Source organism: Musca domestica, unplaced genomic scaffold (genome assembly GCF_030504385.1).
Source record: "Musca domestica strain aabys unplaced genomic scaffold, Musca_domestica.polishedcontigs.V.1.1 8, whole genome shotgun sequence".
Taxonomy (NCBI): domain Eukaryota; kingdom Metazoa; phylum Arthropoda; class Insecta; order Diptera; family Muscidae; genus Musca; species Musca domestica.
The window spans coordinates 16,469,276-16,496,374 of NW_026712409.1; the positions used below are offsets into that span (position 1 = coordinate 16,469,276).

A 27,099-nucleotide genomic window follows, 5' to 3' on the forward strand; every position below is an offset into this window, starting at 1 on the left:
TACACAATTCCTTCGTTTATAACAAAATATATAAAAGACAAAGTACATATATAAATATATGGAGATTTGTGCATAAATGAAAACAAAATGTCTTTTTACGCTTACGGGAGCAAAAACATTTTTTCAAAAATAATCATAGGGATCTATATATCGACATCAAACAGTGCATAATTAGGGATATATAAATCTATTTTAATTCAATCGATTTATCGATTTTTTCTTGCTGAGTTTTAATTTGATTTTAAGGGGTGATTTTTAGAGACTATATCATATCATATCATGGTAGAAAAATACAGGTAGATGCATCAACGCTTGGAAACATTGATATGTCAAAATTGTTTAAATATTTCTCCAAAAATAAGTACATTTGTCTATGTTTTACCACACAACGCCAATCAGAGGTTGTTATAATATGCAATTTTTTATAATTTTTACAAATTTGAGTAATTTTTCATTCAAAAATTTCGATTCCAAAATTGGTTTGACAGTTCATTGTCCCAGCAGCTGTGTGGAAGCGTCTACCTATATTCTTCTACCATGCTACATATCATACAAAGAAATTGGATTCTAATCTAATTCAATCGATTTATTCTTAATTTGTTTTGAAGGGTAATTTTTAAGACTATATGAAAGTTGTTTGAAATACAAAATATATAAAAAACAGAAAAATTGGATATCATCCCACGTTGGCGATCACTATTCACAGTTACGTTAAGATTTTCCGCATCTTAAAAGAAGTGCGGTCCAATGATACCACCATCCTATAAACCGCATTTGTTGATATTCACCACCCACTGAGCCAAACATGAGCTTCGCTGCTGAACACAATTTTTCTATAAAAAAAGTCGTTGGGCTTTAAGCATTTTCCCATTTGTATTTTGAACGTCTGCAAACCTAAATCCTTTTAAAAAAAATATGCACGATAATTGAGGGTCGTAATAAACACTGGCCGATACAGCTGCTATATTTTCTTTTGTTCACACTCTACCTATGCTTGTTTTTGGAAGAAACGCGCGATGAAGTTTCTTAACGTAGCACTCATTTTCATGATCCATTTGAACCCTTAAAGGTACATCTTTAAAAATAACGATAGGCTTCATTTTTGACCATAACCCTATCCCTATGCAAAATTTCCTAAGGTTCGGACGATAATTGTGACATGTATATAATAATAAAAGTTATGATCTCATTTAACCGCTAAATATTATCCGCTGACCATCCAAATTGGTAGGCTTCTGCCCAGCCCTAACCTCTAACTCCATGCTAAATTTCGTTTGGTCCATAATTATGGCCTGTACAACTGCAACTGCAAAATCAGGACATTTTTCTGTTTTTGGTCCATTTCAAATATTTGGCGATCATCTCCAAAAACAATACGCTTCTATTCTGACCCTAACCCCACCTCTATTTCCAATTTCTTAAAGATCGGGTAATAATTGCGACATATTTTGCATTTTCAGTCGTTTTGACTTGTGTAAACAACCGCTTATGAACAACTCCTCCGTGACTGCGCTGGGAATCCTTAGCAAAAGAAATCGATTTTCTTCAACATCTGTTAGTTTGTTTTTGACTTAGAAATCCCTTTTATGTGCCACACTCGGCTTTGAAGACCCTGTCTGGCGTCGTAAACTTGGATAATTTGGTGGAAGAAATTCCATCAGTCCCTCGCACTGGATTACGGCACAATTTAACAACCATCAAGGACGGCTAATGTGGCCAGGGCAGTTGACACCAAGTCACCATGAGTAAACAACAGCCGTGTGGTCATTTGTCTGCTGTGCATCATGCATCGTTGCATGACGTTAAACTTGACGAGGTTCCCACAAAATTCCAAATATAGCGCTCTATGGATGCATTGCAGATAATTTAATTTGTGTTTAATTCGTCTTTTGTGATGGGTGACCCTCATAATTTTGGTGGTGGTGGTGGTGAAGGCCAACAATGCAGCTGGTATTCGGTGCTACTTTGATGGCCTTAAAATCAACACACAAGAAACTAGGACACACACGCTTTGTTGTTGTATGTTAAAATTTGCTTTGATGTACAAAAATCGGAAATGGAATTTTCCCCTCCCGTTAGGCATCCATGGAGTTGTGCTATTTTGTTTTAGAGAACATTTTAAAAATATTTTGTTTTTTGTTGCAGAATAATGCATGTGCCAATTGCCGATATGCTGGACCAAATCTTTGGATATGCCTTTACAAGAAATGCATGTTTGTGGGCTGCAGCAATCAGGCCAACGATCATAGTACCGAACATTTCCAGCGCAGCAAGGATAAATCCCTGCATTGTATTCACATGAGCCTCTCCTCACAACGTGCCTGGTGCTATTTGTGCGAACGAGAGGTACCTATTAGCGGTGCAGAACGTCCAGCTCAAATTGTTGACCCCGTATTGCGGGCCATGCGTTATTCGGATGAGGAAAATGATTCGGATTATGCTAGTGGATCTGGGGATGCAAGTGGCCTGGTTGGCTTGCAGAATATTGCCAATACGTGCTATATGAATTCGGCCATACAGGCCTTGAGCAATGTTCTACCCATGACACATTATTTTCTGAATTGTGGCGATTTAATGGATTACACTTTGGAACAGTGTGCTCATCGTTGTAAAGCGGGACTGGCAAAGAGTTATCAACGTCTAATGCGTGACATGTGGAGGAGGCGAGATGAGGGCAAAGCATTTTTGGCACCTCGCAGCATTTTGTATGGCATCAGAAGTGTCAACCCAATGTTTAGGGGTTTTCAACAGCATGATACCCAGGAATTCCTGAGGTGTTTTATGGATCAATTACATGAGGAACTGAAGGAAACGACGCTAAGCTATGAGCCAACCAAAAGAAAACATTCCATTAGGGAAAACATTCAACAAGAACGCGATGATGAAGATTCTATGTCTGAGATCAGCACAACATCTAGCTCCAGCCAAGATATGGATACCAACTATGTAACTTGTGACAGTTCCAATTCTGAACAGTCTAGTCTGTGTGAGAATTACATGGCTTCTAGTCATTTGGGAGCAAAAGGAAATATCCCCTCATCAGCTTGTGGAGTTGCCCCTCCAATTGGCCTATCTTCAACTGCCACGACAACTATACGTTCCATTGTAAGTGAAATTTTCGATGGCAAACTTTTGTCTTCGGTGCAATGTCTTACATGTGATCGCATTTCTACGCGAGAGGAAACATTCCAAGATCTATCGCTTCCCATACCAAATCGGGATTTCTTAAATGTTTTGCATCAAACCAATAGCATGAGTGTCCAAAGTTTAAATTCCATTGATTCGACAGCCACCAGCAGTACGACAAGGGCCCAAGAAGGTTGGATATCATGGCTATGGAACATGGTACGCTCCTGGTTGTGGGGTCCTTCGGTCACACTGCACGATTGCATGGCCAGCTTTTTTAGTGCTGACGAGCTGAAGGGTGACAACATGTATAGCTGTGAAAAGTGCAACAAATTGAGGACTGGCGTGAAATATTCCAGAGTACTTGACCTACCCGAGGTCCTGTGTATCCATTTGAAACGTTTTCGCCATGATCTTTCGTATAGCTCAAAAATATCGGCCCATGTTGAGTTTCCTTTGGAAAATTTCGATATGAATCCGTACGTACACAAGGACTGCAAATCCCAGGTGGCATTGTATAATTTGACTTCGGTCATATGCCATCATGGTACCGTGGGTGGCGGTCATTATACCTGTTATGCTCGTAACTTTTGCAATAATCGCTGGTATGAATTCGATGATCAACACGTAAACGAGGTATCGCCGGACACTGTGGCCAATTGCCAGGCCTATGTCCTGTTCTATCAGAAAAATAATCCCCAAATGGAGCTGTTGCGATTTGAAGCCAATGAATTGTCTGCCACTTATCCAGAGTCTCAGTCAGATATGAGATTTTACATTTCGCGGGAGTGGTTGGCCCGTTTTAAAACCTTTTCTGAACCCGGTGCCATTAGCAATTGGTCTATGCTTTGTCCGCATGGAGGAGTGTTGCCTTCTAAAATCACTATGATCCAACACTTAGCAGTGCCAATTTCCCAGAATTTATGGGAATTCTTTTATAGTAAATTTGGTGGTGGTCCCGCCATAAATATGTTGTTCGAATGTGAGGTGTGTAAGCGGGCTGCCGAGGCTTTGGCCCAAAGGCAACACTATGAACATTCCGTGTTTCAGCGTTACAATGGTTTGGATGGTGAGTTGGATTCAGCTGGGGCGATTTATGCAATTTCAATGTCATGGTTGCGCAAATGGCAGCAGTTTGCCAAGGGAATAACCTATAAGGAACCGGGACCCATCAACAATGCCAATATTGTGACTGGCGGTAGCAAAGATGTGACGGTGCAACATTCTCCCATCCGTAGTGTGAGATTGGGTTCAGATTATGTACAAATAAGTGCTCCATTGTGGCGATTCTTGCACGATATTTATGGAGGTGGACCGGAGGTGTTATTGCGACCATCCCTCACCGAAGAGATTGTAATTATTGACGAAGATGAACTGGACGAAGAAGATGATGAAGATAATATGCACGGCGGTAATATTTCGGATACTGAAAGTAATATGGGTGGTGGTCATGGGTACAATTATCCCGTTCATGAAACGTCAATACATTCTTATAATAAGGAGAATATAATCAATGAACAAGAAGAAACAGAAGATGAGGATATTCATCATCAAGATAATGATGATGGTGATGTTGATGAAGATCAGCCTCAGCCTGGATCAGCCAATGTCAATAATGAAAAATTAAACCATAGAGCCAAGAAGAGAACAAACCATAACAAAAAGTTAAATAGTAAAAATTCAAATATATCCCAGAAAATAAAACAAAAGGAAAATAAATATCTATTTGGAGTTCAAGGTAAGTTTTCCTGTTTTTCCAGCGTCGATTAAAGGTTTAATAATTGTTTTTCATTTATTTTAGGAAATTATATCCCCAAAGATGCAGAAGTACATTCCCCTAACAATAATGTTAATGACTTGCAAACAGATCAAGATAAACTCAACTATAACAAGAAAAATAAAAAATCCCAAAAAGCAGCAGTTTCCAAACATAAAAAAACATTTGCTACGCAATGACAAAAATCAACAAAGGCATTGCAAATCTTCAACATCTACGGCCGAGAATTCAAATCCCTATGATATTGGTGATCTAAAACCATCAAATCATGGCGAAAGGTGCAAAAGGGAAAATACCGCAGTGCTTAAGAATTTTCAGTCTTTGTCAGATGAAAACAATCAAACTGCTGCTAATAATTCCAATGAAAGTGATCTCCGGAGAACATTCAAGAACCGTTGGCAATTTTTTTAGACAATTAATTAAACTTAATATATATATACTTACTTAAAGAAAAAATTGTGTTTTTCTTTTGTTATAATTCTCTCCTACCCTGTAATACATTTGTAATGAATTATTATTCGTTGTCCGACAACGAAATCAAAAATAATTTAAAGCCAATTATAATTTATGTAAACTATATACACTGCTACAATGTATTTACATTTGTTTATTTTTTTTTCTTTGTGTGTATGTTAGGTCATAATATAAATTATTATTATTTTTTATGATTATTATATTTTCTTGTTTGTGTGCATGGAATAAAATCGAAAATAAACAAACTCTGTTTTATGAGTTAGTCCGGGTAGAGGCTTCAAAAGTTTGAAAATGCTTGTGTATTTTATTTTTAGCAGGCTTCCAAGCTCAGAAAACTTGCATTTTTTTACAGAAGGGGTATAAAATTAATTGAAGACCTTTATATTTTATTTACAGTAGGGTTATAAACGAAATTGAAGGTCATCTATTATAGAGTACTTCTACATCTGTGTAGAATATCTCAAAAAGATCTTGAGGTTTTCTATCAATAAGACATATAAAAGACGTACTGAAGAACATTCATAGAACACCTATAGAAGGTTATCTATATATAAGTGACAGAATAATAGATCTTCTATATATTCTCAATAACTCAAAGAATGTATTCTGGTGACTTACAGAGGGTATTTTATGCATATCAGACTTATAACAGGTGTTCTAAAAATACCTATAGTTAGGGTTATATTCATTGAAGAAGTCTTGAAGGACGTCTGCATAAAAAATATGATCAGAAAGCGACTTTGAGAAAGTCGACAAGGCAACCTATAAAAGACCCAATCAATGCCTAAATAAGGTCAGCCAAGGAGACTTCTTTTGACATCCATTTTGACAATAAACCTAGTGGTTTTTGTCCTATTGCGTTTTGACTCCCTTCGAATTTCAAATCGCAATTATGTTTTTGACACCTAAACTGTGTTTACTGGCTGACTAAACTTTTGCACATCGACTGACAAAAAAGTTACATTTACGAGTCTTAAATAACAAATTTGAAACAATTTCGTGGGTAAATGGTACTACTATTATAAAAATATTTCGGAATACCAGTGGGTACAGTTATATGCGCGCTATAGGAAAACATGGACCTACATATCCAATGTTCCACCACCGGAGCTAGAACCCATTATGATTTACAAATACCAAATTTTAGACAAATCCGTGGGAAAATGTGGCTAAAATCATCAAAATACCGAATATCGGGAGGTACGGTTATATGGAGGCTATAAGAAAACGTGGACCTATACATGAAATGTTCCACCACCGGAGTTAGAAACCATTATGACTTACAAATACCAATATTTAGATAAATCCGTGGAAAAGTGTGGCTAAAATCATTAAAATACCGAATATCGAGAGGTACCGAAAAATGGGGGCTATATGAAAACGTGGATCTATACATACAATGCTTTGTCACACGAGTTAGAACCCATTAAGAACTACAAATACCTATTTTTATAGAAATCCGTGGGAAAATGTGAACAAAATTCATTAAAATACCAAATATCGGAAGGTATCGTTATATGGGGGCTATTCGAAAACGTGGACCTATACATACAATGTTCCGCCACCAGAGCTAGAACACATTTTAACCTACAAATACCAATTTGTAGACAAATCCGTGGAAAAGTGGGGCTGAAACCATCAAAATACCGAAAATCGGAGGTTCTGTTATATGGAGGCTATACAAAAAACGTGGACCTTTACATAAAATGTTCAGCTAGAACCCATTTTGACCTAAAATGACCAATTTTTAGACAAATCCGTGAAAAAGTGTGGCTAAAACCATCCAAATAACGAATATCGAGAGGTACGATTTTATGGGGGCTATACCAAAACGTGGACCTATACATAAAATGTTCCGCCACCGGAGCTAGAACCCATTATGACTTACAAATACCAATTTTTGGACAAATTCGTGAAAAAATGTGACAAAAACAATTAAAATACCGAATATCGAGAGGTACCGAAAAATGGGGGCTATATGAAAACGTGGATCTATACATACAATGATTCGTCACACGAGTTATAACCCATTAAGAACTACAAATACCTATTTTTATAGAAATCCGTGGGAAAATGTGACCAAAATTCATTAAAATACTGAATATCGGGAGGTACCATTATATGAGGGCTATACAAAAACGTGCACCTATAAATACAATGTTTCGCCACCGGAGCTAGAACCCATTTCGACCCACAAATACCAATTTTGAGACAAATCCGTGGAAAAGTGGGGCTAAAACCATCAAAATACCGAAAATCGGATGTTCTGTTATATGGAGGCTATACAAAAAACGTGGACCTTTACACAAAATGTTCAGCTAGAACCCATTTTGACCTAAAATGACCAATTTTTAGACAAATCCGTGGAAAAGTGTGGCTAAAACCATCCAAATATCGAATATCGGGAGGTATTAAAATATGGGGGCTATACCAGAATGTGGACCGATATATTTCATTTTCAGTACCAACCATCCTAGACACAATACAAATTTTTGTGCCAAATTTTGAAGCTCAACGTCAAATAATGTGGGCTGTATCGTGATTTTAACAGAAAGACCGACGGGCAACGTCAAATAGACTTAGAATTCTATGCTGATCATGTATATATATACTTTATAGGATGTTACATACGGAACGAGAAAGTTAATATACCCTGCTTTTCAAATTGGAGGGTATAACTAGCATATAATACCCAGAAATACATAAGGAGCATATTTGGCTGGCTTAAGTCATCAGCTGGCTTCTTCGTAGATGAACAAAGGACATTTAGGTGGACTTATTTCGACTTTGGCCCTAGGCTCCTTTGTTCATTTCCGAAGAAGCCAGCCAGCCGACTTAAGCCAGCCAGATAAGCACTTTATGTATTCCCACCTTAAGATCTATATTGCCAAATTGTTATATGTTGTATTTCTTGCATATACCTTATAAATAAATATGCTTTGCTACCTACTCAATATATCTTGTTTTGTTAAATTGGCAAGTGGAATCAAAAAGGGCGCCTAAAAGTATGTGAAGATTTTTCTCCACCAAAACCAAGGCAACAACAGGAAATGGCAAAGTTACCGCTGTTTCATACAGCTTATTTTCTTTCCTCACCTTAGACATAATTTTCATAAGATTTTCAAAAGACAGCTCCACAAGACATTTGCCTTAATTACAAGTATAAATCTATAAATTATTCACTTCATTTCAGCAATAATTAAATGCTTTATTGTCTCAACGAATTTTCCTAATTATTTTTTTTATTTTTACGAAAACTTATAACTTCCCCTCGTATTAGGCATGCAGCATTTTGATCTCCATATCGATGAATAGACAAAAACAAACACAAAACAACATCTTGAGTACATCGACACACACACGCATACACACTCACCCCAACGCAACGGCATCTTTTATTCTCAAAGAGTGCCATTCTCACACCCCAGTGAGAGGGGGAAAATCTATTTATAACGACCATCATGTGGAGCAATTCAAAATTTTCTTCTTTTAGTTTTTCAATAGATTTTTTACACACAAGACGTTTTATTAAATAAGCAAATTTTTGGAAAGAATAATATTAAATTGTTTATAAGAAAAAAACCTGATATTGAAATTTAATTATAAATTTCCGCCATGAATCCATGTCATATTTGTCAAACTGAAACAAAAAATAGTTGTTCGAATTGCAAACAAGTGTTTTATTGCAGTGCCGAACATCAAAAGAAAGATTGGAAGGAGCACAAGAAGAATTGTCATCCATTTAAGGTGGGAAAAGAATAACAACAATAACAACTTATTAAATAATTGATTTTCTTCGCCTTGCTTTCTATAGATTGCAGTTAACAATGAATTGGGTAGACATTTGGTGGCCACTCGCACCATTAAACCCTTTGAAATCGTTTTGAAAGAAACTCCCCTGTTTCGTGGCCCCTCTCAACTAACTGCCCCCGTTTGTTTGGGTTGTCTGAATGCCATCGATCCTCAGGACTATAAAAATTGTGAAAAATGTGGCTGGCCGCTGTGTGGCGATGAGTGTGTCTATAAAGCCGAACACATCTATGAATGTGAATTAACCGCGGCAAGAGGTAAACCGGCCAATGTCCAAGAATTCACCAATCCCCATCCGCTGTATCAGTGCCTGAGTACGGCACGTTGCCTGATGTTGCGTGACAAGGATATGGAGAGATGGAAGAAAATCAATGAATTGGAATCATTGGAGGATCAACGCCGGGGATCGATGCAATGGAAGGCGGATTATGAGAGTGTATGCAAATTTATATTGAAGTGAGTATGAATTTTCAAATTTGAGGTAAAAAACGTGTGAGAGGTTAATTTTGACAATAATGACATTAGGGGTGTTCGTTGAGTAAATTTGTAGAAATTGCTATGGGATGTTTTTCGTTTAATCAAAAGTCCAGGAAATGAGAGCGAATTGAGAGAAAAAATTTGATATTTACGTTATTAAGATTTCGTAAATTCTTCCTGGAAAATTGGTGGTTCAATAATCAGACAATTTTTTTTTTTGGACAAAAAAAAAATGAAAACAATACGGATAGGAAAAATTAAAATTAAATTAAAAAAATTAATTCAATTTGGTGTGAAATTAAAAATATATGTCCTCATTGCTTTGTTGTTATTTTTGAACAGCTGATATCTTTGCAAATATTTGACAAGAAGCAGTTTGTTTACTTTTTGCAATATTTTCTCGTGAGAGTTATAAATTCGTATTTACTCTCAGCAACTTGTTACTGAGTAAATGTTATTGAGGGAAATAAACGAACAGGCCTAATATTTAATTTGATAAGTTGAGTGTGAAAATTCAAGAGACCGGTTAGATGTAATGAGCAAACATTACACGGAGAGGAGAATATCATACTGTTACTCTGGAGAGTAACAAACAAAGGCTCTGTTGATATTATATTCCTTAAAATAAAACAAAACGTTATTTTGGACTCATATAAAAAATCTTATAGCACGTTTAGATACAACATTTTATTCGGATTTACCCACATTATCAGGATTGATTTCTTAATCCGATTTTTTCGACATATAAAAATAATACAGGATGGGATAAAAAACTGCCACAAAGTCAAACGCCATAATTTTTTCATTTTATTTTTAAATTTTATTGAACGAAAGCAAAAAATATCGGAAATAGCATCAAATTTTAGAATAAGTTTAGATTTGTTCGAATTGGTCATCTTTGGCACGAATTATGGCCTCCAAACGGCCAATGAAACCGCCACACGCTGCTCGAATGTTGCTCTGCGGTATTTTCGCCCATTGCCGGAGAAGCGCTTGCTTGAGGTGATCGACACTTTAGTAGATTTTAGTGCCAACCTTTCTTTTCAAAATACTCCAGATACAATAGGCCAACGGATTGGTATCCGGAGATTTTGGTGGCCATTGTGCGCTGGAAATGAAGCAAGGAACCTCATTTTGTAACAATTCTGGGTGGGCGCGTACTGAGTGCGATTGATGTTGTTGTTGCAGCTGGAGCACATGCAAGTATTTGCGTTCTGCTAATCTGGTTCCAGCTCCAGGTTTAGAAATTCGTCTAATTTAATTGGCTGTAGCCAGAGATATTCTAGAGTGAGTTAGGTAGGTTTGGCTGTGCAATTAAAGAGGTGCAGCGTATTGTGGCGGGAGTGTATCACACGCCGAGCAGGCGTCACGCACATCTTCATCAATTCGTGCCCAATACGAATTGGGACGACTACACCATCCTGAATGTAATTGCACCAAACCTACCCTGGTTGTCAAGGCAGCTGACGTTCTTCAGCTGCAATGGACGGGGGTGGACTCCGAGACCGGTATTAATTTTATAATTGCTAATAGCATCCGCAACTGCATCGGTACGAATGCCACTGAGACCTGCCTGTTGGGCTTCTTGATCTAGAGGTTCTCTCTTGTAGCGGTCATGTATGACTTTCCTGATTCGCCTGGGTGGGGGAGATTTATCCACCATATGATGGTTGGGATGACTCTCACGGTAACACCCAAGCAGGTACTGCAACGAAAGCATATGATTATGCTGATGTAAGGGAAGAACTTTCGCCTCCTCATGTAAATGGTCCACTGAGTATATGTACATGTTTCTACAAGAGTGCGATGATGCTGAGTCCTGTTTGAATGTCCAAGGTTTGCGACCAAAATGTGTGCGTGCCCAAGGCTTTAATACACCCTCCAGAATATTTTCGCAATAATATTCGGCATTTATTCTGATGCCACGGTTTGTCAAGATTAATACTGCTATTAGCAACCGCAACTGGAGAGCGACCATCAGCAGTTATGGCGGCCCACTCAATCACCATGGCCGGCGCTTGAGTTGCAGGTACACTCTTTGGCGAGTAAACGCGATCATTTTGTTTGTTTACAAACTGCTGGATAACGAATGTTTCCTCATCGGAGAAAACCAAATTTGGCAGTTCACCACTTTCGGCCAAGCGAAGCAACTTTTTAGCTCTTTTGAGTCTATTTTCTTTCCGGTGCGGTGTAAGTTCTTGCACTTTTTGGCATTTCAATGGCTTTACCCCGAGCTCATTTTTCATTGTTTGCCGAATGGAATAGTGCGATATGTTCATCTCATGAGCCATTTTTCGGCCACTGCGACGCGGGTTTCCTACACGACCTCTAGAGTCTATTTTCTTTCAGTTGCAGTGAAAGTTCTTACACTTTCTGAAAATTCAATGGCTTTACTCCGAGCTCATTTTTCAATATTTGCCGAATGGTGGAGAGTAAAAACAGGCTAGACTGGAGTTTATAAAAAAAATTAAAATAATACCTTAAATGTTCTCATCTTTCAGATTCTTCAACACCAAACTCTTTAGTGAAGATGAAATAATGCGGATTATTGGCATTTTACAAATCAACGGTCACGAAGTGCCCACCTCTGATCCACCTCATGTTGCTCTGTTCTACAAGGCCTCATTCTTGGAACATTCATGTACACCCAATTTGGCAAAGAGTTTCAACAAAGATGGCAATCTAATTCTCTGGGCTCCCAAAGAGATTAAAAAGGGTAGTCATCTCAGCATTTGTTACTCCGATGCTGTGTGGAGTACCGGCGATCGTCAACGTCATTTGATGCAAACGAAAATCTTTAAGTGTCAATGTCCAAGGTGTCTCGATGTCACCGAATATGGCACCAATTATTGTGCCCTCAAATGTGAAAAGGATAGCTGCAGGGGTTTGATGTTGCCGGCCAGTCTCAACGATTGGCACAAGGAGTGGACGTAAGTTGGGGGGAGGGACGAACGATATGATTGATATTTTATTGTTGTTTATTTATTTATTTATTTATTTATTTTTTCTTTTTTTGACAGTTGTATGGAATGTAAATCTCAGGTAGATAAGGTCTATGTCAACAACATACTGGAGAGAGCCGGCAGTGATATTAACGCCATGGAGAAAACAAAAGAAAATTGCCTAAAGTGAGTAAAAATTGCTAAATAAATAATTATTTGCAGAGTCGTAGAAAAGTTTTGAGTACAGGGTCGTTATACAAGGTTCCGAGGTGGGTGTGAAATTTGATTATGCCCAATTTTATGACAAATGTCAATTATTAGCTTTGCTAACCGAAGCAAATTGAGGGAATAGCCATGTTTTGTGTCTTTTTATTTAAAATACTTTCCAATTCCTAACCTTTTTTCACCATGATTCATTCAGAGGTTAATTTAAAAATCGCTGGTGGTTGAAATGCTTATCTTGAATAGAATTGGTTTGATATTATTTCTATTGTTGATATCAATCAATACATTTTTTTTGGATATTCCGATAAACAAATTGTGCAATTCACGTTTCATTTAAATGTTGTTGTTGTTCTTTTGTAGTCATGTGAAATGATAAGAAAGAGAAAATAAAAGAAGAACCTTCTAAAGGTCTTCTATAAAGATAAGACTTTTCACAGGGTTTTTCTATATTCTTCTGTAGAAGATATCAGATAGTCCTTCTATGGGCAGGAGATGATCTAAAGGTTTTTCCAAAAACGTATATAAAGGTGAGGGTACATACAATGGTGGCTAAGACTAAAATAACTAAAATCGCAAAGACAATAAATGCCCTGTAACTTTTACAAAAATAAACAAATCGTAATTATTTTTCCAGTTTTAAATGTTTTTCTTAAAAAAAATAAAAATAATAATACAAAAATAATTTTGAATCAGAAATAATATATGAAAAACTATAATGACCCAATTTTTGTTTGGTCAAAACTAAAACAACTTTTTGATGTGTTATTTTAAAATAATTAAATTTTGGCTAAAAATAAAAATACGAAAATAATTTTGAATGAAAAACATATTAAAAAGCAGTAAGTTCGGCCGGGCAGAACTTTGAATACACTCCACCATTTGGAACGAATTTGGAAATTTTCAAAAAATAAAATCCTTAAAAAATTCTGTTAAAATTTTAAAAATATCGAATATAGCCGTTAAGCTGGGAATACATAAAGCGCTTATTTGGCGGGCATAAGTCATCGGCTGGCTTCTTCGGAAATGAACAAAGGAGCCTAGGGCCAAAATCGAACTAGGTGAACCTAAAACTCCTTTGTTCATCTACGAAACAACATCTGAAACAATTTCGGTGGGTATTGTGCCTAAACTCGTCAAAATACCGAATATAGGGAGGTACTGATGTATGGGGCCTATACGAAGACCTGGACCTGCACAGACAATTTTCTGTCACAGACTGTAGTTCCCATTACGAACTCTAAATACGTAATTTAAAACAATTCCGGTGAATAATGACGCTAAAATCATTAAAATACCGAATATCGGGAGGTACCGTTATATGGGGGCTATACGAAGACGTGGACTTGCACAGACAATTTTCTGTCTTAGGCTGTAGTATCCATTTCGAACTTCAAATACAATAACTCAAACAATTTCAGTGGGTATTGTACCCATGGTACAATAAGGAGGTAGAACAGCTTCGTAAAACTACAAAAATACATTGTTTTCATTTTTTTCATATTTTTTCTCAATTTTAAAATGATTTAAATACCCCGAAAAATAAATAAAATGTCACGGGTTTTCTTTCAAAAATATGATCCTAACTGTTCAATCTTTCAATTTCATGGCTATACTGGTTAATAGCTTTAATACGCGAGCCGCAATTCATGTGTCTTCCAATCATTGGTTTTCAAAATATTTTTTTTTTTCATTTTTCAAAACAATTAATACATACACAAAATTGGCAGAAGTCGGGCACACTTAGAAAAAAATTGTAATCAGCTGTTAGCTCTACCTTACCTTTTTATTGTACCATGATTGTACCTAAACTCGTCAAAATACCGACCTGGACCTGCATAGACAATTTTAGACTGTAGTTCCCATTACGAACTCTAAATACGTAATTTGAAACAATTCCGGTGAATAATGACGCTAAAATCATTAAAATACCGAATATAGGGAGGTACCGTTTTATGGGAGCAATACGAAGACATGGACCTGCACAGACAGTTTTAAGTCTTAGGCTGTAGTATTTATTTCGAATTTCAAATACCATATTTGAAACAATTCCGGTGAATAATGTCGCTAAAATCATCAAAATACCGAATATCGGGAGGTACCGTTATATGGGGGCTATATGAAAACGTGTACCTACATGCCAATTTACGAACTTAACCTGCCTACTGGAAAAATAAACATGTGTGCAAAATTTTAGCCTTCTATCTCAATTCGTTCGAAAAATAGCGCAATTACAACAGACAGACATACGGACATCGCTAAATCAACTTAGAATTTTACGCTGATCAAGAATATATATACTTTGTTGGGTCTGACATGAGTATTTCCAAGAGTTACAAACGGAATGACAAAGTTAATATAACCTCCATAGTATGGTGGAGGGACAACTAAAATGACCCAATTTTTGTTTGGTCAAAACTAAAGCAAATTTTTGATTTTTTTATTTTAAAATAATTATATTTTGGCTAGTAGTCGTTGGCATCCATTATTTTTGATAGCAGCTGCACACATACGAGGCATTGAATCTATAAAATGCTCAATTGGATCCTTGGGTGTTCCTTTCCAGGCGCCTTGAATTCTTTGGAAAATGTTGCGTTTATTTGTTTCCGAATCTCGCTTGTCTATGATACTCCAAAGGTTTTCCATGGGGTTTAGGTCAGGTGATTGTGCCGGCCTCCGATGTTTGACTCCCGCAACCAATTTTTGACACCCCCCCCCCCCCCTGCGGCTTGAGTGTTTAAATTTTTGGTCTTCTCCGTAAAATGTTCCATGTCCGGCGTTTAATATTAAACGTAGACTCATCCCAGAATAAAATGAAATCACAGAAATATTTGCGAAATATTTCTCGGAAATCATTTTCTGCGATAGCTGGTTTTCATAGTCACTGATATTTTGCTGTTTTATTCATGTACTGTATTTGCTTTTAGCCATTTTTAAACTTTTTTGGGCAGTACCATGGTCGAGTTAAGAAGGTAAAGTCATGCAATCATATGTTTACAATTTTTTGTTTCTTTCATTTAACAACATCTCATTGTCAAACTTTATATTTGCAAATCCATTGTATACACAGAAATCAGAGATGGGAACCTGTTTTTAATTCAGTGAATTTTGACAAGGTAAATTACAGAAAATGCAAAGATGGGAATGCTTATTCGAAATGACCTTACCTTCTTTATTTTACCATGGGCAGAACTTGAAAAACTAAAGGTTCAAGTACATAAGAAGCTTGAAGTCATGGCTAGGCATATTTTGTGACATTTCATAAAGGAATTACAGAGCCGTACTAAAATCTCGCCGTCGTTTTCCATTATAATTTGACATTAATATTCCTAGCCATGACTAAAACAAACACGTGCTGTTGTAAAAAACTTCTCAAAAATGATTTATGACAAGGGAAATTTTTGAAGGGAGCAAAAAAGCGAAAAATATAACAGTAAAAAAAAAAACAACTGAAATGGCAGTGATCATATGAATGTACAACAGAGTTGCTTTTGTTTTATCCAAATAAAATCAGGTTAATGACTTTACCATACATTATTCTTTTTTATATAAAAATGAATTTTGCTTTATTGTTTTAAGTTTTTAAAAAGTGCCTAATTTAAACATAGAAAAACTTTCTCATTTTCTTAATTTTTTAAAAAAAAGTTTCAGGGCATTGCTTTAGTTTTGGCCACCAGTGTTCATAAGCGGTTTGGCACCATGGCTAGGCATATTAATGTCAAATTATAAGGGGAAACGACGGCAGGATTCGAGTGTGACTCTGGCATCTCTTTATGATAAGTCCATGGCATTGATATGTCAAAATTGTTAAAATATTTTTCCAAAAATAAGTAGATTTTGATACGTTTTCTTATACGACGCAAATTGTAGGTTGTTATGATATGCATGTTTCAACAATTTTCACAAATATCAACAATTTTTCATTCAACATTTTTAATTTCAAAGTCGGTTTGACAATTCATTGTCCCAGCAGCTGCGTCGATGCGTGCACCTATATTTTTCTACCATGGATATGTCATAAAACAAGCCAAGCGAAGACTTCAAGCTGCTTATGTACTCACACCTTAAGCTTTCCACAAATAAAAGAGCATTTCTATGGCATGTTTACATAAACACCTTAACCAAGATTAAACTTCTCTATGTTGATTATTTGTGATATACCATGGTAGAAGAATACAGGTAGTCGCATCAACACAGTTGATGGGACAATGAACTGTCAAACCGATTTTGGAATTGAAAATGTTAAATGAAAAATTATTAAAATTTGTGAAAATTGTTGAAAAGTACATAACATAACAACCTCCGATTAGCGTTGTATAGGAAAACATATACAAATCTACTTATTTTTGACAAATCATTTTAAAAATTTTGACATATCAAAGCGTTGATGCAGCGACCTATATCCTTCTACCATGGTGATATACGCAGAGACCTTTAAATCTGAAATCTACTAAATTCAATATATCCAGTACAACTACATTCATTTCAAATAAGAATACCCAGATCTGTATTTTCTGTAATTTACCTTGGAATATGTAAATTAATTGAAAACCGATTCCCATCTCTGATTTGTGTTTATACAATGTATTCATGTCAAAGTTTTTAATTTATAAAAGGTTACCTGTTAATTCTAAATGGATATTCTTAAAAATTTCTCTAAAAATTCTCTCTTGATGTAGAGAATTCCCACTGAGAGTTAATATGTTCTCTTGATTTTTTTTACCAATTTCACATGATAGTATAATTAAGTTGTTGTTTTCAATACAATCAAATAAATATGTTGTATTGTATTGGTTGGATTTTACGCATTCCTTATCATGGCCAAAAAAGCTTTATCATTCTATAGCCTAAAGACCATACGGTGTAAATCATCGAAGCATGCGAACAACACCAGGGCGTCACATTCTTAGCATGGCATAATTACAGAAGGTAAAACAAAGCTACCCTCTAAATACAATTATTTAAAATCAACTGTTGCAAATTTAAAAGTCTATTTGACACTATAAGACTCCAGCACAGAGTTGCATTTTTTTAGACTCTGAAGTTGAGCACACTTTCTTATTGAGCCATGAGGATCTCCTTCTGATTGATATAATTTAACAATGACAACAAGTTTGCAGTTTACACTTACAAAAATCTGTTTAAAATATGAACTATTTCAATCCGACATTGAGTAAATCCAGTACAGATTTCTTTGGGTTTCTAATATCCCATATATTGTTTAAAGTTTGACCAAGGTAAAGGTTTCTTCTTCATGCTTTCCCTTAACTTCAATTATGAAGCTGTGTTTTTGCTGTGGTTTCCTTTTAGCGATCCCAAGCTTTATAATATTTGGCTATTAAAAGTACAGATAGTAGGGTGTGACATCTTCGACTTTACTGTGTTTATTGTTTTTGCTATTCAATACGTACCCATGTACCCATTTTTTGGGTTTTTACGCACATCTTATCAGTGAAATGCCTTGTCATTTGTCGTTGTTGCAAAAAATCAATCAAAACGTGATAGTGATTATCGTATTCATAACAAAAACTCATGTAACATATGCGGATGGATTGGATTTGCTCAGATACGCATACAGGGTGAGATGAAAAAACTGCAACCAACTTCAGACATTTCTAAGCCACTCGGCCGACAGCTGTTAAAATTATTCCAGTGTTTACAATTTACAAAAGCATTTTGGTGAGAATTTTCCAGAAGAAAAGTTATTCGTGATGGAATTCAAGCCGGATAGTGTGATTTCTTTTTATTTTGCTGGAAAACCACAGGTGGCTATCGTTAAAGCACTCAAGCATTTAAATGTGAATAAATCTTTTGTGTCTCGTACCATCGCTCGTTACCGTGATGATACTGGTAGCGAAGCCCGACGTCAAGGAAGTGGACGGAAGAAAACAGCAACATCAGCAGAAAAGGTTCGAAAAGTAAAGAAGCGACTTGATCGAAACCCGCATCGCAATGGTCGAAAAATGGCTCGTGAGATGAACATATTGCAATATTCCATTCGGCCGGCAAATACTGAAAAATGAGCTCGGGGTAATGCCATTGAAATTGCAAAAAGTGCAAGACCTTACACCGCAACAGAAGGAAAATTGACTTAAAAGAGCTAAAGAGTTGCTTCGCTTGGCCGAAAGTGGTGAACTGCCGAATCTGATTTTCTCCGATGAGAAAGCATTCGTTGTCCAGCAGTTTGTAAACAAACAAAATGATCGTGTTTACTTGCCAAAGAGGTCAGCTAAAAATGTGCACCTTTGGTTTTCCACCAGAACTCAAACGCCGGTGATGATGTGGGCCGCCATAACAGCCGATGGTCGCTCTCCGCTCTTATTAATCGACCGTGGCATCAGAATAAATGCGAATTCTACCGCGAAAATATTCTGGAGGGTGTATCGCGTGCCCAAGGCACGCTAACATTTTCTCCGCAGACCTTGGACATTCCAACAGGACTCAGCACTATCGCACTTGCCACCCAAGAATGGTTACAAAATGAGGTTCCTCGCTTCATTACCAGCACACAGTGGCCACCAAAATCTCCGGATACCAATCCATTGGACTATTGTGTCTGGAGTATTTTGGTTGGCACAAAAAATACCAAAGTGTCGATCACCTCAAGCAAGCGCTTCGCCGAGAATGGGCCCAAATACCGCAGAGCAACATTTGGGCAGTGTATGACGGTTTCATTGGCGGTTTGAAGGCCACAATTCATGCCAAATGTGACCAAATCGACCAAATCTAAACTTATTTTAAAATTTGATGCTACTTCCGACATTTTTGGCTTCCATTCAAACAAATTTAAAGAAATGTAAAAATTATGGCGTTTGACTTTGTTGCAGTTTTTTTCTATTATCTCACCCTGTACATACTCGCAAGATATTGCTGGATGTGTGCACAGATGTTGTTGATGGCCATCAGCGATAAAAATAATTTTAAACATGACACAAACATAAAGGTAGTTTATCATCCATGGCAGAAGAATACAGGTAGATGCATCAACGCTTGGGAGCATTGAGATGTCAAAACATTTTAAATGTTTTTTTTTTATGTAAGTAGATTTTTATATGTTTTCTTATGCTACGTCATTCAAAGGTTCTTAAAATTCAAATTTTTACAAATTTAAATAATTTTTCATTCAACATTTTCAATTCCTAAATTGGTTTGACAGTTCATGGTCTCAGCAGCTGTGTCGATGCGTCTACCTATATTCTTCTGCCATGTTACCATCAAAGAAACTAGGAAAAATGCAAGTATTATAGTATGTTTACATTAGAGTTTTTTTATTTATCGGGGAGTTTTTATTTGGCGTATACAAAATGCTGTAAACTGTAAACGTACTATAACTGTGTCTTTATTTATTATTCACATGGTAGAAGAATACAGGTAGACGCACCGATACAGCTGCTGGGACAATGAACTGTCATATTTATTTTGAATTTGAAAATTTTGAATGAAAAATCATTTAAATTTGTAAAATTTATTAAAAATTACATATCATGACAACACTCGTTTGGGATCGTATAGGAAAACCTGTTGAATTTAGAAATTGAAAATGTTGAATGAAATTCAAATTAGTAAAATTTTTTGAAAAATGCAAATTAGCAAATTTAATTTAACAACCTCCGATTGGTGTCGTATAAGAAAACTTAAAAAAAAATCTACTTATTTTTGAAATAAAGGAGTTTTAGGTTGACTTAGTTCGATTTTGGCCCTAGGTTCCTTTGTTCATTTCCAAAGAAGCCAGCCAGATAAGCGCTTTATGTATTTCCACCTTAAAGGTGCAAGTACATAAAAAGTTTGAAGTCATGCCTAGGTATATTTTGTGACATTTCATAAAGGAATTACAGAGCCGTACTAAAATCTCGCCGTCGTTTTCCATTATAATTTGGCATTAATATGCCTAGCCATGACTTCAAGCTTTTTATGTACTTACACCTTAATAACACTTTCTTTCACCATCCACTTAGTAACATCGAATCCAATTGAAGATCATCAAAAAAAAAAAAAAACATGAATTGCAAATTAATAGCTAAGAAATCAAAATGACTTCATTTTCAACGATAAAGTGAAATCAATAAATATTTGAACACACACGCACGCAGATAATGTAAGAATTTGTCAAACATTTGTCGCACGCAAATAATACGATACACAAAAAAAAACATGTGCAAAGATAAGGCAAACTAATAAAATAAAATCAGCGAGGTCATGGAAAATAGTAAAAATCGTTCTCCACTCATAAACAAACGTTGTTTTTATAAAAACAACAATAATGGGATTTTGCCTGACGATTTTGAAACAACAAAATAGTAAAAATTCTAATGTTGTTATTTTTCGCAAATCACTCGGCAGATCGAAGGCTCCCCGACATTGATGTGTTTTTTGTAATTAATTGGTTTAACAATTGATTTTTAAATGATAAAATGCCAATAGAGTAAAATATAGTCAGGCATGGAAACTTATATAGGCATGGATTTTCCTTGGAAAGAATTTGTAAAACTTAAGGTGGTAATACATAAAACGTTTTTTTTATATATATGTATAGACCAAGAATGAAATGAAGAATTCTGGCATCCCCGGCCCCAAAAAATATTTTCCTTAAAAATGTTTTTTTTTTTCTATTTTCTCACTACGTTTTGAGTTTTAATGCCCGATAACCCTATACATACAGGAAAAATGTTAAGCCATCGTCTAAGTATCTTATCAATTACATGGCAAATGTGTTTATTTGAGTTTTTTGTTATGCCCACTTTTGCGTTCTATTTGTTTTTTTTCCTTTTTTCAAGTTTTTATTGTTGTTCGAGTTGTAATATTTGAAATTGTCAAGTATTTACGTAATATTTTGTACAGAAAAAATCGATTATAATTACGAAATGTCATTAAAAAGTAATAAAAGATGTCCGATTCCGTAAATCACTTTGAAAAAATGGCTTACAATTTAATGAGGAATAAATTAGCGTCTGTTTTACTATGGCAATACAAAAGACGAAAGTCGAACTAGGTATCCCTACTTAGACATAAAAATATCCCCATATATAGGGACCTTCTGAAGTTCGGTATTTTTAAGATTTTAACATTAAAAATTGATTTTATGTATTTTTTTAAAATTTCTAATTCGTTCCAAATGGTGGAGGTTACTCAAAGTTCAGCGCATTGATGCATCTACCTAAATTCTTCTACAATGCACATGCACACATCGACAATAAACTGTCAAATTAAATTTGAAATTGAAAATTTTGAATGAAAAGTTATTCAAATTCGTAAAAATTGTTGAAAACCCATATTATAAGAACCTCTGATTGACGTCGTATATGAAAACACATAGAAATCTACTTATATTTGAAACAAGTAAAATCTGAATTCGAACGTGTTCCTCTTTGAAACAATTTCGTAGGTAAATGTGACTAGGATTATCAAAATACCAAATATCGGTGGGTGTCGTTATATGTAAGCTATAGGAAAACATGGACCTACATATCCAACGTTCCACGACCGGAGCGAGAACCCATTATGACTTACAAATACCAATTTTTAGACAAATCCGTGAAAAACTGTGGCAAATATCATCGAAATATCGAATATCGGGTGGTACTGTTATATTGGGGCTATACGGAAATGTGGACCTATACATACAATGTTTCGCCACCAGAGCAAAAACCCATTATGACCTACAAATTCCAATTTTTAGACAAATTCGTGGAAAAATGTGGCAAAAAACATCTAAATACCGAATATCAGGAGGTACTGTTATATATAGGGACTATACCAAAACGTGCACCGATATATCTCATTTTCAAATAAAAGTCATCTTAGGCACAATTCAAATTGTTCTGCCAAATTTTGAAGCTCTACGTCAAATTATGTGGACTGTATCGTGATTTCAAGAAGACGAACAGAAAGACAGACTTAGAATTTTATGCTGATTATGAATATATATACTTTATGGGGTCTACGACGGATGTTATAAACGGAATCCAAGGTGGAGAGTATAAAACCATTTTAAAATCCTTGTCATATCAATGTTTCCATGCTTACTAAACAATGCACTTCGCACCATGGCGTATAAGCATTTTACATACACACACAAACGTATACATCATACGCTCCATAGCGAGCGCTTTTAAGCAAGAAAACAAAATTTTTAACAATTGTTGAAAAATCTAACTGGAAGTCGTTTGTTAACACAAAATTTCTACAAAGCTAGGTGATTCGAGAGAAAGAGAGAGCAATTTTGACCGTTTTTTCACTCAGAGTTTGGACAAATATCTTCTTACAACCACTCTTCTCCTTCTGGTGATTTATATTTGGTCAAGCAATTTTACAACATCTTTATATCGGAAATCGAAAGCCTAATTATTTTTTAGGGAGGGGGGGGGGGGGGTCTTAATTTCTTTTTGTATCGGGCAAGTTGTTTTGTTTTAACAAATTACCTGATTGCTTGCAAATTTATGCATACATTCCGTCTGTTTACTTTTCTCAGTTTTCTTGCAAAAGAGAATTAAACTACCTTACTCTCTCAAAAGAAGCTGTTGGAAAATTGCGGGAAAAGAAACAAGACAGACGTAATTCCTTAAAAGGGATGATTTAAAAAAAAAATCTTATGCCATTGGATTTCGAATTCTTGAATATTTTGTCCGGTCCCAACTGCAAAAAGGTCTTCAAAACAAGTAGATTCTTGTAGGTACTGGAACAGAGCTACCTCCCGATATTCGGTATTTTTCCACGGATTTGTCTAAAAATTAGTATTTGTAGCTCATAATGGGTTCTAGCTTCGGTGGCAGAACATTGAATAGTTAGGTCCACGTTTTCCTATAGCGCACATACAACGGCACCCACCGATATTCGGTATTTTGATAATCTTAATCACATCAATCTTACCTAGGAAATTGTTTCAAATTTGGTATTTAAGAAGTTTTGGGGATGACAATTCTTGTCTATATATTGGTTCCCGTATTAGTATTGCCTTTATATAAAGACCTCACTCAGTTTATGGTTTTTTGAAAAGTTTAACAGCATTATTCAAACTGACATATGCCATGTTTACGTTAGAACTTTTTGCAGGGTTAACCTACTTCAAGAGAATTTATTTGATGTATTAGAAATGGATTAACATTTTTAGTCCAAGTCCAGTGGGTTAACCCATTTATATGTAAACGTACTGTTACTGGTATTTGTAGTTTAATGTGTAAAAAGTTTGAATTCAGATTCTTTTATATAAAAATCCAAAAAACCCAATGGTGGAGGGTAGTAAAAGTTCGGCCCGGTCGAACTTAATGTTTTTTACTTGTTTTTGTTTACTTACATATGTTTTACTTTCGACACTTTCAATTTCATGGCAAATAAATGCCAACTAAAAATTGCATTTTCGCGCCCACACACACTCACGTGCCACGCGCCAAATATCGTGATAAGCATTTTTTTTTAATTTTCTTCAATTTCCAGAATATGGACAAGTGGTATTTTTTTTATGACTAGTTCCGTTTTATTGAAAAATATACATACATATCTCATTTTATGATTTTTTGTTACGGAGGAGGTAGTAACGACCTGAAAACTAATGAAATGCACCAAAAATTTACGGTAATTTGTTAAAAATAATCTATTCAAATTTACAACAGTAATGGGAATGTGATAACATTCACACCACGGCAAAGAATTATCGATAGCAGTTAAATTGCTATGTCATCATTGTTCTCCTCTTCCTATGTACTCATAAATATTTGTTCTTTTGATTTTCCACTATAATGACGTCTGACGCGGGCATGATACGAATATAGTTGTTATCAATAATTTCGTAAATTAGTAATGTGCATACATATATAAACAGCTACAGTTGTATTAGTTTTTTTTTTTTTTTTTTTAAGTGAAACATTAGAATTTTAAAGGGTTCCCTTTAATTTGCACACTCATATATTTACTCTCTATGACAATTCTCCGGCACTCTCTTCCTCATGCTCTCCCTATTATCTAAACATTGGAATTACTGAGATTTACTCATGTTAATTGAAAGAACATTTGTTTACGGTTATCAATAAGTGAGAACTGATAGCAAATTAAGAGGGAGTGGGGGCATGAGAGAAAGCAAAAATAAAAATAAAAGACATTTCGTTTTCTTTTTGAGGACAATGGTGCATGACACATTCATTGCCATTCATTTTACATTTCAAGCGACTGACTATGGCGAATATTCTTATTATGAATTGTTTTTTGTTTATTATTTGTGTGGATTTATTTTAATGATTTCGCATTGTTTTTTGTTTTGTTTTTAGATATTTACAACACTATGGCAAATGGTTGCCCGGCAATCACTACTACATGTGCGAGGTGAAATTGTATTTGGTACAACAATTGGGTAAACAAGTTAACGAACTGATGGTATTGTCTGCTGAAGAGTTGAACATGAAATTGGAATATGGCAAAGAATTGGTGGAGCTCTATGAAAAATTGGCACCATGTATGTAATGTGATATTGGGATGTAGAAAATTTCGTGAAAGGGAAAAATTAATGTTTTGGAAGTTATTAAGACGAAAGGGGCACATAAAGGTTATGTTTTTTTTTAATTATTATTACCAAGATAATGATGAAGGTGTCTTTTGCAGTGGTAAGGGACATTATCTTACGTTTACATTTTGCAGGATTCAGTGTGAATTTAAATTATCAATTCCATTGCAAATACCTCATCATAAAGGCGATAATCTGACAAAAAAAAATGTAACAACACTAAAAGTGTAAACATGACCTAGCCAAATTAACTAATATTTTTCCCTTTATGAAACTTTCTATACCTAATTGCCCAGTTATGATTTTGAAATAAAAATAATTTCCCATCCTCTTTCTTTATTTTTCAGGTGAGGTCCGCATGCTGGGTACATTGTGTTTTGAGGTGCACTCAGCCATTGCCGAAAACACCAGACGCATATCACTGCAAACGAGTCTATCGCCCAAGGAGCTCTTAGAAGAATCTCTATTGTATGTGGAGAAGGCCGTCGGTTATCTACAATACGAATCGGATATCTTTGTTGAGGGTCATATTTTGAAACAAGCCAAAATCAATAGAGATGCCCTGAAAATGGTTATGAGAATGTAAACATCAAGAATAAAGTGAATAAAGAAGGAATTAAATAAAAAAAATCAAATAAATGTCATATTAAAAAAATGCATGGGGTTTGTTTTCAAAATCTTGAACCTTATGTGTGGGAGGTACCAGAAGGAATGGTCCAATTTCTAGCATTTTTGAAACATATATTGTTTTGATAGAAATATTGGGATGTGCCAATTCTGAAATTTTGGCCCTTTGTGAGGGAGGTACCAGAAGGAGGAGACCGATATATTCCATCTTCACAGCAGATCTTGTGTGAGTAGAAATAATGGGATGTGTGAAATAAAAAGAGAACAGGATGCTTATTTCGGATTTTATAATCGTTTTGGGAGGGAGGTATAAGAAGGAATGGTTTGATCTCCACCATCTTTATAACAGATCTTGTGTTGATGGAAATACTGAAATGTGTACCAAGTCTGAATGTAATCGGATGTTAATTTCCCGATTTATGAACTTCATGAATATTCACGTTTTGGCCGTATCAAATGATATAATCCTCTGAGGGTATAAAAATAAAAAAAAAAAACAAGAAGGTAAAGTCATGCAATCATATGTTTATAATTTTTTCGAACTTATTCATTTGACAACATCTCTATGTCAAAATGTTTATTTATAAATCCGTTGTATATGCACAAATCAGAGATGGACAATTGTTTTCTAGGATGTGACATTTAAGAAGGTAAAGTATAGAAAATGCAGAGATGGGCTTATTTGAAATGACTTCCCTCTTAATTCTACATTGGGTCAGAAGTCCTGAAAACATTATAAAAACACAATTTTTTGTTCCAAAAATTAAGACATACATTATTTCACATCAACGCTATTTTGTACCCAGAATTTAAAAAAAAAATATATTTTTTTTTAAAATTATTTATATATTTATAAATTTTCCAAAAATTAAGATATAATATATATATTTATATATATTCCAATCTAAGATTATTTGGCCCCAACATTTTTTTACAATTTTTTTTAAATCAATTTTTTTGGGCAGAGTATATTTTGATTTGAAATATGTTGAAAATATTTTTTCTTTATTTATTTTTAATAGATTTTGGAACAAAAATGTATTTGAAATAATAATTCTCGTTGGAAAAGGCCGAAATATTTAGACAAAAATTTCAAATAAATTCACAATTTACAACCAGATATTTTTTTTTTTTTTTTTTTTGATAATTTTGTT

General features: G+C 35.2%; 2 protein-coding genes across 2 annotated transcripts; both read left to right on the plus strand.

The window, feature by feature from the left end:
• The first annotated feature begins 1,579 nt into the window (after positions 1–1,579).
• On the plus strand, positions 1,580–5,669 carry LOC101900360 (ubiquitin carboxyl-terminal hydrolase 20). Its single transcript, XM_005177087.4, has 3 exons — positions 1,580–1,816; positions 2,146–4,864; positions 4,928–5,669. Exons 1-3 carry the CDS (start codon positions 1,742–1,744, stop codon positions 5,080–5,082), a joined length of 2,949 nt encoding a protein of 982 aa, XP_005177144.1. The 5' UTR covers positions 1,580–1,741; the 3' UTR covers positions 5,083–5,669.
• Positions 5,670–8,851: 3,182 nt separating this feature from the next.
• On the plus strand, positions 8,852–25,973 carry LOC101894310 (SET domain-containing protein SmydA-8). Its single transcript, XM_005177046.3, has 6 exons — positions 8,852–9,124; positions 9,192–9,643; positions 12,166–12,594; positions 12,685–12,792; positions 25,086–25,270; positions 25,666–25,973. Exons 1-6 carry the CDS (start codon positions 8,993–8,995, stop codon positions 25,902–25,904), a joined length of 1,545 nt encoding a protein of 514 aa, XP_005177103.1. The 5' UTR covers positions 8,852–8,992; the 3' UTR covers positions 25,905–25,973.
• Positions 25,974–27,099: the final 1,126 nt, after the last annotated feature.